Source organism: Eublepharis macularius, chromosome 19 (genome assembly GCF_028583425.1).
Source record: "Eublepharis macularius isolate TG4126 chromosome 19, MPM_Emac_v1.0, whole genome shotgun sequence".
Taxonomy (NCBI): Eukaryota; Metazoa; Chordata; class Lepidosauria; order Squamata; family Eublepharidae; genus Eublepharis; species Eublepharis macularius.
The window spans coordinates 18,017,225-18,035,467 of record NC_072808.1 but is presented as its reverse complement, the minus strand read 5'-3'; the positions used below and the strand labels follow the sequence as shown (position 1 = coordinate 18,035,467).

The following is an 18,243-nucleotide window of genomic DNA, read 5'->3' as shown; positions in this document are numbered from 1 at the left end:
ACCCGGCTTCCGCCAGGATCTAACTCAGGTCGTGACTCGTGAGCAGAGCTTGGGCTGCAATACCGCAGCTTACCACTCTTTCAGCCTCACATGGGGTTGTGTATTTAACAACATCAACATTTGATTTATATACCGCCCTTCAGGACAACTTAATGCCACAAATTACAGAGACTATCCCAAAGTGTAGTTTCAAAAGGTACAGGCAATTCTTAACTGTTCATCCTACCTGGCATATGTAATGATGCACTAAATGATACTCTGGAGTAATACTCTTGTAGCGTATAAAAACTAAACACCATACAAAAGCACTTAGTATAAAAGGCTGTATGACTGAAATCCCCCGACATGCATTGTTCATGGATACAGAGCCTGCTATATACATAGGTCCCTGCTGCAGTAATATATACACAGCTTTATCCCCCAGAGACACTCTGCCATCTTTTAAAAAATTTTCTACAGACACTGCCTTGCACTTGTATTTCTCAGAGTCATCCCATGAGGTTGTTGACAAGACCAAAGATGAAGCACAGCCACATGTACAGCATCAGAGTGGGATATTTGGCCTCTCTCCCTAAGGGACTTCACATGGCCTTTTAATTAAGATAATATTAAACATTTTGAAAATTAGCAGGTGGCATAGTGGGATACAATTTTTTCGAAATGAATAAACATTTCTCTTTTCCCCCTCCCTCTCCAAATTTCTTACCTGGCTAGCCCCTTTGTTGGTTCCCATTTGTAGACTAATTGTAGCTTGATCCAGAGGCTGATCTGTGCCCAACTTGGGATCATACAGGTGCCGGCGTGTGCCATATGCAGTCATACCTTGCTGGCTGGCAAACTTGTTGGTACCCATCTGAGAAGGACAAAGGGTTCTTTAGACTGGCGGTACTGCTTTTGCCAGATTTTTCATTGGAGACAAAATATTTGTAATGGAAGGTTGTCTCCATTTCTGTTTGTAATTTCAACCATCCTACTGTCAGCAGAACAATCTGCTAGAGGTCAGCTTTTCAGGATGAGAGAGTGCTGATTTCCCATCCATAGGCAGTAGGACTCTCAGAAAGGGCCACATCATGTCTCCTTGGGCTTCTATAGTTCTGCACTGATTTGTACTGTGGCTAACTGCATTTACTGTGACCGCTTTTGGTCCAGAGAGGTTCCTGGATATACCATGAAGGAACTCCTAGCCTGATCTTGTCAGATCACGGCTAACAAGGCCCTGGTTAGTACTGGAATGGGAGACCGCCAAGGAAGTCCAAGGCAGCTACCCAGAACCAAGCAATGGCAAACCACTTCTAGTCTCTTGCCTTGAAAACTGTTACGGGGTTGTCATAAATCAGCTGCAACTTGATGACAGTTTGCACGCTCGTACCGTAATAGCTTGCACTTGAAAGCATATTTACAGAGAGGTGCATGTACTTTTCCGAGTGCTTTTCAGGGATTTCTCATTTTCCCTGCAATGAAGCCTTTACCGTGTCAAAATGGAATAATATGCCCATCGCAGAAATAGACAGGAAAGGCTTCCGGAGTCCGTCACAATTAGGCAGACGGTGCCTAATGCATACCATTAACCAAACTGGGGCATGTGCGCATGGGTCATGGCCAGCAATGCGCTTTATACAGGGCTGCTGAAAATTACACGGCTTTTTTGCTGTTCGTCTAAACCTGCACGCACATCCCCCAAGGCGGCGTAATACCTAAAGCTTTGCTCAGGGAAGAAAGAAAGAACCTCATGTCTTTTAAAATGCATCTGAGTTGCACGTTGGAATGCTGCCCCTGCCCCTGCCCCTGCCCGCACCTCTGCTGCTTCCACTTGCTCACGTGTGTAAAGTGCTGTCAATCCACTGCTGACTTACAGTGACCCTGTAGGGTTTTCAAGGCGAGAGAGAGACCAGAAGTGGTTTGCCCTTGCCTGCCTCTACATATCGACCCTCATCTTCCTTGGTGGTCTTCCGTCCAAGTACTAACCAGGGCTTAGCTTCTGAGATCTGATGCACTGTTCAGGTCAGGGCATTTGCACATGGTCAAAATGACTCTGCAGGCTCCTTAAAGCAGTTCCTCAAATGTTCTGCCCTGCTGTCATGTTCAGTATCACCAGGGATGCTGCTTGAGTGCCCTTAACAGGTCATCTTACTATATAAAAGATGAGCCGTATTGGTGACGACTCACCTTTTATTCTTGTGCAGGCTTAGACGGTGGGAAGGACCAGCATGCCTATGCTGCCCTTCCCAGCCCCAATCAGGCTGAGCCGGCGGTGGAGGCGGGAATGCCTGGCCCTGCTGCCTTGCCCTCCCCCCCCCTGACTCAGATCGGGGCATTAGGGAGAGGGCAATGCCTGGCCACATTGTCCGGCCCACCCTCCACCCAGATCAAGGCGCAGGGGAGGAGGCAATGCGTGGCCCACCTGCCCGGCCCTTTCTAGAACCTGCTGTATTTATTGCCACGACGGGCTTTGTTGCTAGTCTGGGGTACATGTTCGTCGCTACAGCATGCCTTTAACCAAGCCTCTTGAATCCTGAAGCCACAAACCTGAAGTCCAATGATGTTCCGTCCTTCTTTCAACTTCTCAGGTAGGAATTTGCGCTGCTGCTTCTCTGCATATTTCACACCCATGTTCACCTTGTTGCCTTTTGTCTTGGCCTGTCCCAGGTAAGAAGCAGAAATTATCTGAGATGAGTTCAAATTTCCACTCCCTCTCCCCCAGCCCTTTGCTTTGTGCTAAGCCCAATGTGGGAAATGTATACTCTGGGACTTTTGCTCCATGTGCCACAAATGCAAGGGAATGTGGCAATTCTTCCTGTGAGGGCAGAAATCGCTGTGTTGTCTAAAGAGACTCAACATTGTAGTGTGTCAGACTAGGATCTGGGAGACCCAGGTTCGAATTCCCTCTCTGCTGTGGAACCTTGGCTCAGTCACAGACATTAAGCCTAACCTAGGGTTGCTGTAGAAAAGAGAAAAAGTCCTGTAGCACCTATAAGACTAACAAAATTGGTGGTAGGGTATGAGCTTTCATGAGTCGCAGCTCACTTCTTCAGATACCAAGCAAGAGTCCAGTAGCACCTGTAAGACTAACAAAATGGGTGGTAGGGTGTGAGCTTTTGTGAGTCACAGCTCTCTTCTTCAGATTTCTGAAAGCTCACACCATACCACTAATTTTGTTAGTCTTATAGGTGCTACTGGACTCTTGCTTTTTTTCTACAGCTACAGACAGACTAACACTGCTACCCGTCTTGATCTAGGGTTGCCAGACAGGGGTTGGGAAATTCCTGGAGATTTGCGGTGTGGATCCTGGGAAGGGAAAGGTTTAGGGAAGGGAGGGACCTCCGCTGGCTATAATGCCATAGAATTCACCTTCCAAAACAGCCATTTTCTCCAGGGGAACTGATGTCTGGTACTCAGTTGTAATTCCAGGAGATCCCCAGCCACCATCTGGAAGTTGATATCCCCAGCCTAACCTACCTCACAGGGTTGTTGGAAGGATTAAATGGAGGAAAGGAGAACGATGTAAGTTGCTTTGGGTCTCCCCTGGGGGAGAACGTGGGGGTATAAATGAAGCAAATAAGTCACTGCAGTTTGAGGCTTTCCTGAGAGCAGCAGATAGAATCATCGGGTTGGAAGGGACCTCTAGGGTCATCTAGTCCAACCCCACCTAGGAGATACCCAGGAGTCCCTTACCATGCTGGCAAGCGCAACCAGAGTGCTCTGAACTTGGGTGTGGTTTGTATTCTCAAAGAGGTCGTTGGCTTCAAAGATGTCATGGGGCTTCACGCCATATTTCGTAATGGCCTTGATGAAGTTGCCGATGTTCTCCAGCTGTAAAACACGAGAAGCGACAAGCCGGTGAGTTCCTTGCACAAATGTGTCCAATAAAGGTTGGACTCATTTGTGGAGGCAGGAGGAACTTTATCATTCCATCCCTTTCACTATCTGAAAAGGACCATGAAGTACAGGCTATTTGCCTTACCGCCAGTTCCTTGTGTCTCCTAGGTACCTGCTTTGCACCTCAAGTCACCTAAAGGTGAGCATCAGATAGCCCAGGTGAGCTTGACCTCATCAGGTCTCAGAAGCTAAGCAGGGTCGGCCTTGGTTAGTAATTGGAGGGGAGACCTCCAACAAAGACCAGGGTTGCAGAGGTAGGCAATGGCAAACCACCTCTGATAGTCTCTTGCCTTGAAAACCCCACCAAGGGTTGCCATAAGTCAGCTATAAATGGAGGGCACTCTCACCACCATCAGGTCAAACATGAGTTGGGTTTAATCAGACCCATAATTAGTACAGATTCTAGTATCTGATGCATATCTTCACTTACAACAAACTGTGCTATTCAGGCACCATTTTCTTCCCCCCTGGTCACCGTCAGGGTTTAGAAAAACGATGTGTTCAAGACTTCTTACCTGGTGCCAGTTTTGTGTGGACTCATTCACCTTCCGCACAGATCCAGGTTGGAGTTTGTTGATCAGGCTAAAATGATAGAAATAGAAGGAGGAAGTTTATCTCCAAGCGTCTCGGGTGCCTGCTTGTTACAGACAGGTGGTTTCACGTGTCATTTTTTCCTACATAAGGTGTTGGTTTTCCAGCTTGCATTCTTGAATCCAGAAGCTGTACTAGACTAGAGACGTGGTGGTGTGCATGCTTTCTTCTGCATGGGGAGGAATTCAGTGTAGGATGTGGAGCAGCTCCAAAATATAACAAAGTGGGGATATGGCCATTATTGAAAGTCTGCGTTGCACTCTTGACAACTCATTGATATCATTGATGTATAGGTTAAAAAACTCCTTTGCGCTACGAGACAGGCTAGGCATAATAGGGAGAGGGCTCGGATCAGCAGTCTAACAATGCTTAGGTCCCAGTATAAAGCTCTAATTAAACAGAAGAAATTAGAACATGCTAAATGTCTTTGGAATGAGTTAGACCGCGCAGTATCTGAAAGAAATGACTCGCGATTTTGGGACTTGGTTGCATTCAAAAGAAGTTCCCTCTACTGCCATACTGATTCATTTATTCCAGGCCACGTCTGGTCTTCTTACTATAATAAAGTCTTCGGGCCTCAATATCCCCAACCAGAGGGAACTTGGACTTGCCAACAGGTTGTACATCAGGATTCTCTGGACCTGCCAGAATGGGCACCAGTTTCCGAAGCTGAAATTAGAGGACTAACTGCCTCATTACCCACTGGAAAATCTCCAGGTGAGGATATGTTACCACCTGAACTGTGTAAAGCCTTCCCAGACTGGTGGGCCCCAGTACTGGCCAGGGTGTTTACTTAAATTAATGGTTCAGGCCTAATCCCCTCCGGATGGAAGCGGAGCATAGTGGTACCTATACACAAAAAAGGGGACAAATCTGACCCGCAAAATTATAGACCAAGAAGTCTACTTGACACAGCAGCAAAACTGTATAGCAAATATCTGCTGGCAAAACTGGAAGATTGGGTGACCACCGAAATAACTCAGATATAGTGTAAAGGATGAATAAAGTTAGGAATGAAATTGTATTGTCGAAGGCTTTCACGGCCGGAGAACGATGGTTGTTGTGGGTTTTCCGGGCTGTATTGCCGTGGTCTTGGGATTGTAGTTCCTGACGTTTCGCCTGCAGCTGTGGCTGGCATCTTCAGAGGTGTAGCACCAAAAGACAGAGATCTCTCAGTGTCACATATGCAAGAGAACCTCCTCAGGATACAGTGAAGCATTAGCATTCCACACCCTGGGAAACTCTTACAGGATGACTCAGCCCAAACCCACCTTCCTGAGTAGATATAAATTACCTGCCAACGTCTTTTCCACACTTTGACACTGAGAGATCTCTGTCTTTTGGTGCTACACCTCTGAAGATGCCAGCCACAGCTGCTGGCGAAACGTCAGGAACTACAATCCCAAGACCACGGCAATACAGCCCGGAAAACCCACAACAACCAGGAATGAAATTGTCCACTAATTATGACCCCCCAAAAACGTGGGGTCAACAGAGGTTGATTAGAAAGGGGAGATCAAGAACTGGCCGTTAATAATTTTAAAGGCTAGAGAGGTTAAATAACAAGAGCAGGAAGAACAATATATTTGTGATGATTACCTCAAAGAACTAAAGATAAAAACTGCCCTTTTTAATAGATCCACGGTTGACCTCCCTCTTTGGAGGCTAAATGGAAACAGAATGCTAAAATTACAGTTCAATAAGCTTATTCACATGCCGTTGTGCGTGTACTGGCCAAGCTGTATTACAATATTTTTTTAAAAAGCCGTATTCTAATCAAAGGTCAAAGAGTATGTGGCGCTCTTGCACTCAAGTTACGGTTTTATCTTTTGTTAAGATTTATATAATGAGAAAAAAAATAAGTGCATGCATGAAGAAGTAGTTTATTCTTGCTAATATCTTTATTAAAAATAAAAATGATTATAAGCAGAGCTTTTTTGTGGAAGTACTCCCCGATTCTGAGTACCAGCACATTTCGAGGAGCTCTTAGGGGGCAATGGATGGAAATTGGTGCAACCTTATATATCAGCACTTGTATCCAGGGCTTTTTTTCTGGGAAAAGAGGTGGTGGAACTCAGTGGGTTGCCCTCCGAGAAAATGTTCACATGGCTGGTGGCCCCGCCCCCTGATCTCCAGACAGAGGGGAGTTGAGATTGCCCTCCGCGCCGCTCAGCGGCACGGAGGGCAATCTAAACTCCCCTCTGTCTGGAGATCAGGGGGCGGGGCCACCAGCCATGTGACCATTTTCAAGAGGTTCCGGAACTCCGTTCCACCTCGTTCCTGCTGAAAAAAAGCCCTGCTTGTATCTCTCTCTTTTTTAAAAAAAAGCACAGATTATAGGAAGTTCTTGAAAGCCTCAAGTTGCAGGATAAAGGTATGTTTGGAGAAGTTTGATGTTTGTGTGTGTTAGGGGGAGAACCGAGCAAATGCTGCTCCGACTCCAGTTTGAGTAGTGTGTGGGTTCAGTATCAACAGAAGAAAGTGTTAGGAAAGGACTTGGAGAAGTGTCGTGAATTTTTGTGGATGAGTGTCTTGTGTAAAGAGCTGGCATTAACCTGCCAGTGGGAGCACGGGCTCGCATATACAAATGTTATCGTGCCTGGGTTTGATGTGTTGAAACTTATTGTTCTAAATCTGAAGCTGCAGAAAGGAAGGCAGCCATGACTCAGTTAGCTGGAACAGCAAGTAGGGTTATCACCACTCAATACAAACAAAACACCCTCACAGCTTTTTAAAAATGTTTATCTCAATTGTGTAGAAGCTGGAGCATTGCTAAATGTTTGTGGGGTGCCAGAAATATATATTTGTTTATATGTTATTTATAGTTTGCCTTTCTCACTGAAACTCAAGGCACAGTGTCAATAACTGTACGCCCATTCACATGTAAAAGAGGATTTCTCTCTTTCTCAACAACAACCTCGTCTGAGAGAAGCTCAGCCCTGTTCCCTTATCTTACATTCCAACCCCGCCCCACCCCAGGTTTTGATATTAAAAAATGAGCTGGTGTGGAAGGAAAATGCTAAAAACAATGGCGTACCAGTAACGTAAGGCCTGGATTTCCAAAGATTTGACAACTATCCCTCAGGTTGGAAAGAGTCCCCCCCCCCTAATTATTTATTTATTTATTTACTTAATTTATACCCTGACTTAAGAGCAGAATATAATAATAATAACAACATTCAATTTATATATCACCCTTCAGGACAACTTAATGTCACACTCAGAATGGTTTACAAAGTGTGTCATTATTATCCCCACAACAATCACCTTGTGAGGTGGGTAGGGCTGTAGGGTTACCAGCCTCTGGGTAGTGGCTGGAGATCTCCCAGAATTACAACTGGTCTCCAGGCCACCCCATTTTCTCCAGGTTTCACCCCTACCCCCCACAGATCTCCAGGAATTTCCCAACTTGATGCTGGCAACCCTATGGGGCTGAGAGAGCTCTAAGAGAGGTGTGACTGACCCAAGGTCACCCAGCTGTCAACTTGAGATGCGGGGGGTCAAACCTGGGACCTTCTGCATGCCAAGTGGAGACTCTGCTATGGAACTCCCCCCCCCCTCCAAATCTCCAGGAATTTCCCAACATGGACCTGGCAACCCTAGGAGAGACCTCAGTAGGGTATAATGCCAGAGACCCCAGCCTTGAAAGCAGCCATTTTCTCCAGGGGAACTGCTCTCTATGGCCTGGAGATCAGCTGGGAGATCTCCTGGACCCTCCTGGAGGATGGCAACCCTATACCAGGTGCCTTGCTGGTCGCTAGTGCCAGTGCTAGAGTGGCGCTTCCTTTGCCCGCTGTCTACCAGGGAAGAGATCGTCCTGAGCTTCTTACTCGCATAGGATGACTCCATCTTTCAAACTTTCCATGAAGTTGTCTCCAATGCGCTTCCCTGTCATCTCTTCAATCCACTGCCGCAGTTCCTGCTCCCTTTGTGGGTCGTATTTCTGAGCTAACTGCAGAATGAGACAAAAATATGTTGGCATGGGCTTGCATTGGTTTCAGATAAATTGATCCACTCATCGAAGAGACAGGAAAAAGAGTAATTCCAGCTTCCCCCCCCCCCCCTCCACACTGATGGCCATTTCTCCACGTCGGGTCCACAAACTTTTTCAAGCCAGACATGGCAGCTTGGGGAAGGGAGCCAGAAAGATCAGGGGTCCTTGTGCAGATCTCACAAAACCCTTTGGCCAGATCCAAGCCACGTATACAAATTCACGTACTGTGCATTCAATTTTGTCCTTTGCATACTTGCTTCTAAAGCTAATATTTGCTTTCTTAAAATGCCAACCTGCAAAAACTTGCTCAAATCAATTAACATAAAAAGCTGTATTGTAGTAGTTATAAAATTAACGGGTGGTCGCTTCCAAAATTTATAAGTCTAATTCATCTGCAGCTTTATAATAAGGTGATCTAGCAGTCGTATAGGGTCAGCCTCTGTCCCTCTCCATATACCAGTCTTAGATGTAGAATGTCTAAAAACAGGCTCGGAAAGCAGCGATTGCAAACTAAGTATCTAAGCAGAGAGAATTCTGAAGAAGCCCTACTCTTACTGCAATGGACCTGCTCTAATCATCTGAACAGTATAAGGAACCAGTGGTGGCAGGGACAGGGGAGCATTTATTACCTTTTTCCTTCTAATATATAACATTTGTTCCACTCATCCTATTTGTGTTTTAGAGTTAGGACAGCCTTTTTTGTGAGTAGCGATACCTGTGTACTCAGGGCTTTTTTTCTGGGAAAAGAGGTGGTGGAACTCAGTGGTGGAACTCAAGACCACACAATGGCTGCTTCCACACACATTGGATAATCCACTTTCAACACTCTTTAGTGAACACTTGGAACTGCTTTTCCAGGGCTGCTTCCACACACGTTGGATAATCCACTTTCAATACTCTTTAGTGAAGATTTGAAACTGATTTTCCGTGTGTGGAACAAAAAATCCACTTCCAAAGGATTACTAAAGTGCATTGAAAGTGCCTTATTCAACGTGTGTGGAAATGGCCAATGATGTCACTTTGGGTCAGCTGGAACAAGGGGGAGTTTTTTAAAGTTTAAATTGCCCTCGGCAAAAATGGTCACATGGCCGGTGGCCCCGAGTGGCGTCGAGGGCAATCTAAGCTCCCCTCTGTCTGGAGATCAGGGGGCGGGGCCACTGGCCATGCGACCATTTTTAAGAGGTGCCAGAACTTCGTTCTGCTGCGTTCCCGCTGAAAAAAAGCCCTGTATGTCCTGATTGTTATTATGTTTATGGTTTTAAGTGTATATTTTAAATTTGTATTTAAACATTGTTGTGAGCCACCCTGAGCCTGCGTGCAGGGCGGGCGGGATATAAATATAACAGACGAACCAACTTTCTCAGCGTTTTGTAAAGAAAAAAAATCAGCACTAGGCTTGATTCCTACCCAGTACAGTTTTGGAACAAAAGTTGCCAAGGTCCCTGCCCTAAGCCTGGTAAGAAGGGCTTATTTACGCTCAAGGCAGGCCTTGGGATCCAATGTTCAGCTATATTTGGGATTCATTTAAAACGCCTCCTGCCTTTCCCACCATCCTCAGTGGCTCAAAGCAGTTTGCAAGAGGCAGTCAAGCTGGCAAACAGCGTGATAAAAACAACAACTATCCAGTTCCACAAACAGTAATTACAATCACTCAGAACCACAATCTGATAAAAATACACAGTGAATTATTTAAGTATATGGTGACGGCGGCAACAGTAATATTTGTAGCAAAATGGAAGACAGTTTAATGTCCAGATTTGAAGGAATGGAAGAATAAATTGAATGAATATGCAACACTGGCTAAATTAACATATTTTATACATCTTTTATACATGAACCCCGTGGCGCAGAGTGAAAAGCTGCAGTACTGCAGCCCAAGCTCTGCTCACGACCTGAGTTCGATCCCGGCGGAAGCCGGGTTCAGGTAGCCAACTCAAGGTTGACTCAGCCTTCCATCCTTCCCAGGTTGATAAAACGAGTACCCAGTTTCCTGGGGGTAAAGTGTAGACGACTGGGGAAGGCAATGGCAAACCACCCCGTAACAAAAAGTCTGCCAAGAAAACGTCATGATGTGACGTCCCCCCATGGGTCAGTAATGACTCGGCGCTTGTACAAGGGATTGTCTTTACCTATACACAATTGACCAATTTCAGAATTTCAAGAAAAATGGAAAGTTTTTAATGATTAAATAGCTGAAAGTCAAGATTAAAATTAAAACAGAGAATGACAGAAAGACTTGGGTAATGCATATCATCAGATATGAAGAAAGATGAGAAAGAATAAAAAGTTATATAAATAGAAGTGAAATATTATAAAGTAAATTTAAGGAAGTTCTATAATGTATGTTTGTAAAAGATTATAGATTATGAATTTTATGTTTGTATGTTGGTAAACTGAAATAAAATTAATAATAATAATAGAAAAGAATTCCAGTCTGAGAAAGTAGGCAACATAAAGCCCACCATAAGCGTGGTGTAATGGTTAGAGTGTCAGATAAGGGCCATTTCCAGATGGCTCACCTTCTGCCGCAACGTCGCGGCAGATCCAAGAAAGGCAGGTTCAAACCTCTGCTCTGCTATGGAAACTCGCTGGGTGACCTTGGGCCAGTCACACCCTCTCAGCCTTACCTACCTCACAGGGTTGTTGTAAGGATAAAATGGAGGAGAGGAAAATGTTGTAAACTGCTTTGAGTCCCCATTGGAGAGAAAGGTGGACTATAAATGAAGTATAATAAAAAGTATTGTTGCATGCTTGACCCTGGGATAAAACCAGGTCTTGGTTTCAAGGGAGAGGGCAGTTCCCTGAGTTCAACAGCGTTTGCTCCTAACAGTGCAATCCTAAGAAGAGTTACTCCAGTCTAAGCCCATTGAAACCAATGGGCTTAGACTGGAGTAACTCTTTTTAGGATTGCACCATCAGTCAGCCTCAGATTGTAACTGCTGTGCTTATACTGGGATGAAAGAGAGCTAAAACAGCATTTAGATCAAAGGCTGCAATCCTTTGCATACTTCTGCATAAATATGGTCACATCTTTTTTTAAAAAAAAGATGGTTATAGTCCATTTACTGCTTCTGAAGCCACTGCATGGTAAAATAACTTGGAGTAGAGAAAACAGAGGTTTGGGGGAGAAAAGTGGCATAGAAAATCCCCCCCCCTACCTAAATAAATAGGTGATAGGCTCAGGCAGTCCTCCTTAGTGCGGGAGTAGGAAAGCGCAAGTGCCTGTATTTTAATCCGTGAAATGCTGAAAGATGGATCAGTGCTGGAAACCAATCCTAGGGAGCGCTAGGTCAGTGTACGTGGTGCTTTGGGGTTTTCGTGTGCCACTGGGAAAGCCATCTGGGCACCAAGTTGCCTCTTTATTTGGAAATGTGCTTACAAACCGGGTCTCGGCACTCCTTGTAAGGGCTTTTTCAGCCCCTGAAGTAGCTAGCATCGCAGATCCTCCTGGGATTGCTCCGTCTGAGTGGCAGGAGATTGCTTTGAGTTGTTTAGGGATTGCTGACACGCTAAAAATCCATGCTGTTATTTCTGCCTGGCCCACACTGCCAGCAAGCCCGCCAAAGGGGACAAGTAATTAAAACATTTGGGCCAGGCTGCTGGACACTAAAGACAATAATCGTTTTTATCCTGCCCTTCCCCAAATTGCTCAGAGCAGTTTCTCTCCTTTTATCCCCCAAACGATCCTGTGAGGTGGGTGAGGCTGGGGGAAAGTGACGGGCCTGGGGCTTCGTGCCTAAGGATAAAGAAAGTACTTCTTTTAGCAGTGAGTGATTAAAATGTGGAATTAACTGCCAGAGAATGTAGTGACGTTCACAGGCATAGATGGCTTTAAAATGGGATTAAACAGATTCATTCATCCAGAGGAGTTAGCCATGTTAGTCTGTAGTAGCAAAATAGAAAAGAGTCCAGTAGCACCTTTAAGACTAACCAACTTTACTGTAGCATAAGCTTTTGAGAACCACAGCTCTCTTTGTCAGATGCATCTGATGAAGAGAACTGTGATTCTCGAAAGCTTATGCTACAGTAAACTTGGTTAGTCTTAAAGGTGCTACTGGATTCTTTTCTATTTAACAGATTCATGGTAACGTAATAGTTTATTGGTGTAGCCATAGGCCATAACGTACCAACCAGCATATATACAGATTCATGGGCAAATGTTATCAGTGGCAACTGGCCATGGTGTCTAAAGAAAATGGCCACGTTCAGAGAGGGGAAGGGGTCAAAAAGAACAGCCGCTCCAGTTTGGACACACAACTGTAACAAAGCCAAGGAGACCCAGAAAATCCTGTGCCTCCTCTCTCTGTCTGCGTCACTGTGTGAATGTCCCTTTTTTTGGTTCCAGAACTCCCAAGCGTTGGTCAAGATGGGAGAATTCAAGGTTGCAAGCATCTTGCATCTCTCGATCTATTGATCATCGATAGTTGCTTAGAAGAAGCCTAGAAGCAGGTCTGTTCTTCAGTGCCTGCTAAGTTAGGCAGAGATTAGGAGAATGCTAAATGGTGGAACTGTTTTGTACACCCATCTTGCCTCCTAGATGCTTGTAATCCTCGGTTCTACAAATGTGCTTTAATCCTCTCCTTGGCTTAATTGTGGCTCTGGACTTCATGGCACCTCTGGAGATGTTTTTTAAGAGGAGGTATGCGGTGGTGAAACTACCTCTGTTTGTCATAAGTGTAGGCTAACTGGGAGTTTGTGTTTTGCGCATCTGTGGACACACCATTTTACATCCTGCCATTTGGCAGAAGGCTAGACTCCTGGAGACCTCCTAGCTCTAAACTTCCAGCTTTTTTGTACAGTTCTTACAGTTGAGGGAGTTCTAAAGTACTGGAGAATTTGCATCTTCAGACAATGTTCACATTCGACACTAAAGCTGCTTTCAGTGGGGGATTTTTTCCCATTATGGAAAGCAGGAAACCCACAGATTAAAGAAGACGGCTGCATAATTCCAAGCACAACTCATGGTGTTCCTGGGGCTTTCCCATTTAGACCTAAAGGAGAACAAAACCTGTTTGGCTGCTTCCACGTGGAGCTAAGATTCTGGGTTTCTTTCACTGCTGATGCTAAGGCAGAAGCATACATTGGTTATGGACCTTCCACACATGAGATCCTTCCTCACATTTCCCCCTTGACTTTTCGTTCAGCACATGCATTGTAATGACTGCACATTGGTTCTTGGGGCACAGTCATCACAGCTGCTATGGTAACTTATTGACTTTTTAATTTCCTATAATGGGTTCTATTAAAATTTGAAATACAAAAGCAGCAATAAATCATTCTAGTGCCATATCAACCAGCATAGAGTATCCCTCTAGCCATCATGTAGCTTCCCCTCCCAGTTTCTTTCCAGACAATTGGGTCGAAAACTGCTTGCACCTTTACCCTTATATCTCGGCAACAAAAAGGAGGAGTGGAAATATACAGATGAATTATTATAGCACAATAGCAATGACCATTGTTTTTAAAAAATCCTGTGGTAGCAGGACAGGGGGAAAGAATTGGAAAATTGCACCTATGAGGGTCTGACAGCATGAAAATGGTGGTGCAGGTGAGATCTTTGCAGCAAGGCAATGTGCTTCGACTTCCAAAAAGACCAGAGAAAGAGTTGAGAATGTGGAAAACCTGAAAAGGAGGGCTATTACAGTACAATGTCATGTGGACAGTCCACCATCCCTCAAAAGTGGTTCAGTCTGGAGGCCTGGGTGAAGACAAACCGTCACGTGGAAGCAACCTTTATGTCTCTGGTTTAAAGTTGGAATAGAGCTAATCTGCACTTTCTAGACAGTGCAGGGTAGCTTGTTATAGTCAGCGCCCCTCCTCTTTAGCCCTTTAAAGGCTCTTCTTCCATTCACTGCCACAGCACACTGTAGCATTACAGCATGGCTCAGCAGGGAAGGAGAAAATGAAGGGAAAGCAGGAATTTCAGGGCTGCCGGGGGTCCTTGTGCGTCCATTGCTGTTATGCCTAAACTTCTGCTTAGGACTGGAAGCTCTTGGAAGAGCTTTGGTGCTAGTAAGAGATGCATGGGCATAAAATGGGAGGGCAGGGCTCCAACTTCCACTAAATATCCTGGTGGGGGCAGTGGCCTGTCCTTCTCCCCCCCCCCCCACCTGCCAGGCAAAGTCAGCAAAACCATCCTGTGGGGAATCCATCCAGCTTGTCTCTGCTTCTTCCTAACTTGGACTATCCAAGGGTGACATCACAAAGGTTTCTTAGGTCTGCGGGAGGGAAGGCCGCTTCTTGTAGGACTGAAAGCCTCAATAGTTCTGTACGGTTCTCCTGTGCCATGACAAAAGAAGTTGTCTCCTGCCACTCAAATACAGAATCCTTTTTCTCACCCCACCTAGGTGAAGGGATGGAGTTGTTTCCTTGACAATAGCCGTTTTCACACCACTAACCTGCTTCTGTAACATTGCGAAACGTCGCACAAAAAATGCGGAAGATAGTGCCTTCTTACGAGAATTTTGTGCGACATCATGCAAAACTCTCGCGAGAAGACGCTATCTTCCGCGGTTTTTGTGCGACATTTCGCAACGTTACGGAAGCAGGTTAGTAGTGTGAAAACGGCCAATACGTCAGCAATTCCCCCTTCTTAATCTGTTGAAGTTCTTCTCCAGCAACGCAAAAAATACTTCTAGGGTTGGAAGGTCTTACGTATTCTCCATAATTCCCTTTTCGCATCTGGCAGACGTTCCTTTTTCCTATAGTTTGTGGGTACCAGCTTTCCCTAACCTGAAGCTATGTTCAACTGTAGTAGTTTCCAATATCTACTATCCCGCCTTTTTTACTGACTCGAGGCAGATTATATAGTGCAATTCAGTGCAATCAACAGCTGAAAAAAAATAATGCTGTGGAGTAGCCAGACTGTGTATAACTGCTTAAGAGTGGTGGGTGACTGCATTAACAAGGTTAACATATATCTTAGCATATATCCAAGAGGACTCTTCCCTTCAAAAAATAATGGGAGCCTGTGATATGCTACTGTAATCTAATGATTCAAAAAATAATGGGAGCCTGTGATATGCTGCAATAATCTACTGATTAAAAAAATAACAGGAGCCTGTGATATGCTACTGTAATCTACTGATTCAAAAAATAATGAGAGCCTGTGATGTGCTACACCGGAAGGAGTGCTACACTGGAAGGAGTCTCAGAGCCAAGCTACAAGTGATGCCTTACACAGGTTGGACACTTGTCAGCTTCCCTCAAGTTTTGATGGGAAATGTAGGCGTCCTGGTTTTACAGCTTGGCTCTCCATTGCAGCTGCAAGACCAGGATGCCTACATTTCCCATCAGAACTTGAGGGAAGCTGACAAGTGTCCAACCTGTGTCAGGTGTCACTTGTAGCTTGGCTCTCATTTGGCCAGGCGCTCACAAGCAAGGGTGCTGCCCCTCCCCACTGGGATCAAGGAGCCAGTGTCACCAAGAATAACTTGTAACTGCAGATACTTGCAAGAAAACCACATCGTGGCGTGACAGCCTTCACCCCTATCGTAAAGTCCAGTCTTTCCCAAACTCTGCCCTCCCTTCCAAATTTCCAGGAATTTCTGAACCTGGAGGTGGCAAGCCTGCCCCACCCCCTCAAGGATGCTGAAAAAGAAGAGTGCAGATGATCCTGCAGGATGAAGTTCAAGCTGCTGGCTGGGCTCACATTCATAGCTCTTTAGGATATCTCCCCCTGCTTGCCCCATGTACTCTCCCCCCTCTCTCTTTCTCTCTTCTATGTCCCCGCTCTCCCTTAACTCACAAAACTGATGTGAGGCTGAGGGCAGAAAGGCCCAGTAAGTTTAAAGGCTGGGGGTCAAATAAAATATATGATCAGGAACCCCTTTTGTTTTTTAACTTTAAATTATACAGCTACAGGGAAAGGGTGCTAAAGTTGAGGAAATTCCTGGAGATTTGGGGTTGGGGAGAGCAGAGGGACCTCAGCAGGGTATAATGCCATAGAACCCACCCTCCAAAGCAGCCATTTCTTCCAGGAGGCCTGATCTCTTTTGCATGAAGATCACTAGTTAGGGTTACCAGCCTAATTAGTGGAGATCTGGAATTACAACTGATCTCCAGGCCACAGAGATCAGTTCCACTGGAGAAAATGACTGATTCCGCACACGTTGGATAATGCACTTTCAATGCACTTCATCAATCGTTTGAGGTGGATTTTTTTGTTCCGCACACAAAAACATCCGTTCCAAATGATCTCTAAAGAGGATTGGAAGTGCATTATCCAACGTGTGCGGAATCACTAATAGACTGCTTTGGAAGATGAATTCTATGGTGCTAAACCTTGCTGAGTCCCCTGCCCTCTCTAGGCTCCACCTTCCAAATCTCCAGGAATTTCTCATCCCAGACCTCGGAACCCTACTTTATAATTCTGGGAGATCTCCAGGCCTCACCTGGAGGTTGGCGACATTAAGCGGGGAGTTTTTGTATTCACAAGGAATCAGGGCAGGGGGACAGAAAGGCACTGCCAGAACTGAAGTAAAGTTACTCTGGTAACAGAGTCTGATGTGATTAGTGTAAAGGTTGGCATGCATGTTCTCTGAGGGACGGGAAGGGTGATTTGAGGTGATTCAGTGAATCAGAGGAAGAGCTGGGAAAAGAGATCAGGCAAGGAATGTTAGCATCGATCCCTTGGCATCCCTGCTAGGAAAGAACGTAGAAAGCAGAAGCGTCGCTGGCTTCTAACCATACCCTATCCCTTGTCCCCATCCCAGACCAGGCCATCATTGCCATGAGGCCCTGAGATATGGGGCCTGGGCCCCCTTAAAGGAGGCTGACAGGTTTCTCTGATCCATCCCATGTGCCAAATGTGCTCCAGCGGTGTTCCTGTCTTGTGCAGCTCTTCTCCATTCTTGGTGTTTCGCCACCCTGGCTGTAACTCAGAGAGCGGGGAGAGAGAGAACACATTCCTGGGCCCTTCCTCTCTCTGGTTATGAGGCAGCCTCATACCGTCAGCCCGTGCCAGGGAGTTCTGCCAACCCAAACAGGCCCTGTCCCCTCTAGAAGGAATTCACCAAACTTGGGAGAAGAACGGGGGATGTTCTTGGTCCAGATCCACAAAGGTTTATTATCCCTCTGCTCTGATGTTTCTGTGCTTGTGACCGGCAAGGCTGAGGCAGGACTTGTGTGGACTGGTTACATATGGTTGCCAGCTCCAGGCAGGAAAATTCCTGGAGATTTTGGGGGTAGAGCCTGTAGAGGGTGGGATTTGAGAAGGGAGGGGACTCAGCAGGGTATAATACCATAAAGTCCACCTTCCAAGGTAGCCATTTTCTTCTGGGGAACTGATCTCTGTCGCCTGAAGATCAGTTGTAATCTTGGGAGATCTCCAGCCACCACCTGGAGGTTGACAACCCTAGTGGAAGGGGGAGGAGCACTAGGTCTCCTGGTTAATTTTGTCCTTTTTCAGATTCTTGGAAGAGAGGACCAAGTCTTACAAAACTTTGACTGTCCAAAAGCTCATATCCTGGAAACCCAGTTGGTCTCTAAGGCGCTACTGGACTCCAATCTTGCTCTCATGCTACCTGAAGGGACCCAAAGCAGGTTGCAGCAAAATGCTTGAAATACAATTTAACACTTATCAATCTTGTCCTTTTTCAGGTTTTTGGAAGAGAGGACTGGGTCTTACTGAAATGCATTTATTTATTCAGTCTTTATGCTGCCTCATGGGTCCCAAAGCAGCCAAAATATCTGAAATACAATTTAACACTTTGACAACCTCTTTAAACAAATGATACAGTTTAAACCAAGAAAATAAACACATTCTGGGCCGGTTCTGATCC

At 45.5% G+C, this 18,243-nt stretch overlaps 1 protein-coding gene across 1 annotated transcript in view; it reads right to left on the bottom strand.

Annotated features, from left to right (window-relative positions):
- Positions 1 to 18,243, bottom strand: part of CNN1 (calponin 1) — a 35,901-nt gene that overhangs the window by 4,013 nt on the left and 13,645 nt on the right. The window contains exons 2-6 of the mRNA XM_055003334.1: positions 8,298 to 8,419; positions 4,392 to 4,458; positions 3,673 to 3,810; positions 2,527 to 2,637; positions 707 to 853 (exon numbers count right to left, since the gene is read on the bottom strand). Coding sequence (XP_054859309.1) covers positions 707 to 853; positions 2,527 to 2,637; positions 3,673 to 3,810; positions 4,392 to 4,458; positions 8,298 to 8,419 — 585 coding nt within the window. The remainder of the gene's footprint in view (positions 1 to 706; positions 854 to 2,526; positions 2,638 to 3,672; positions 3,811 to 4,391; positions 4,459 to 8,297; positions 8,420 to 18,243) is intronic.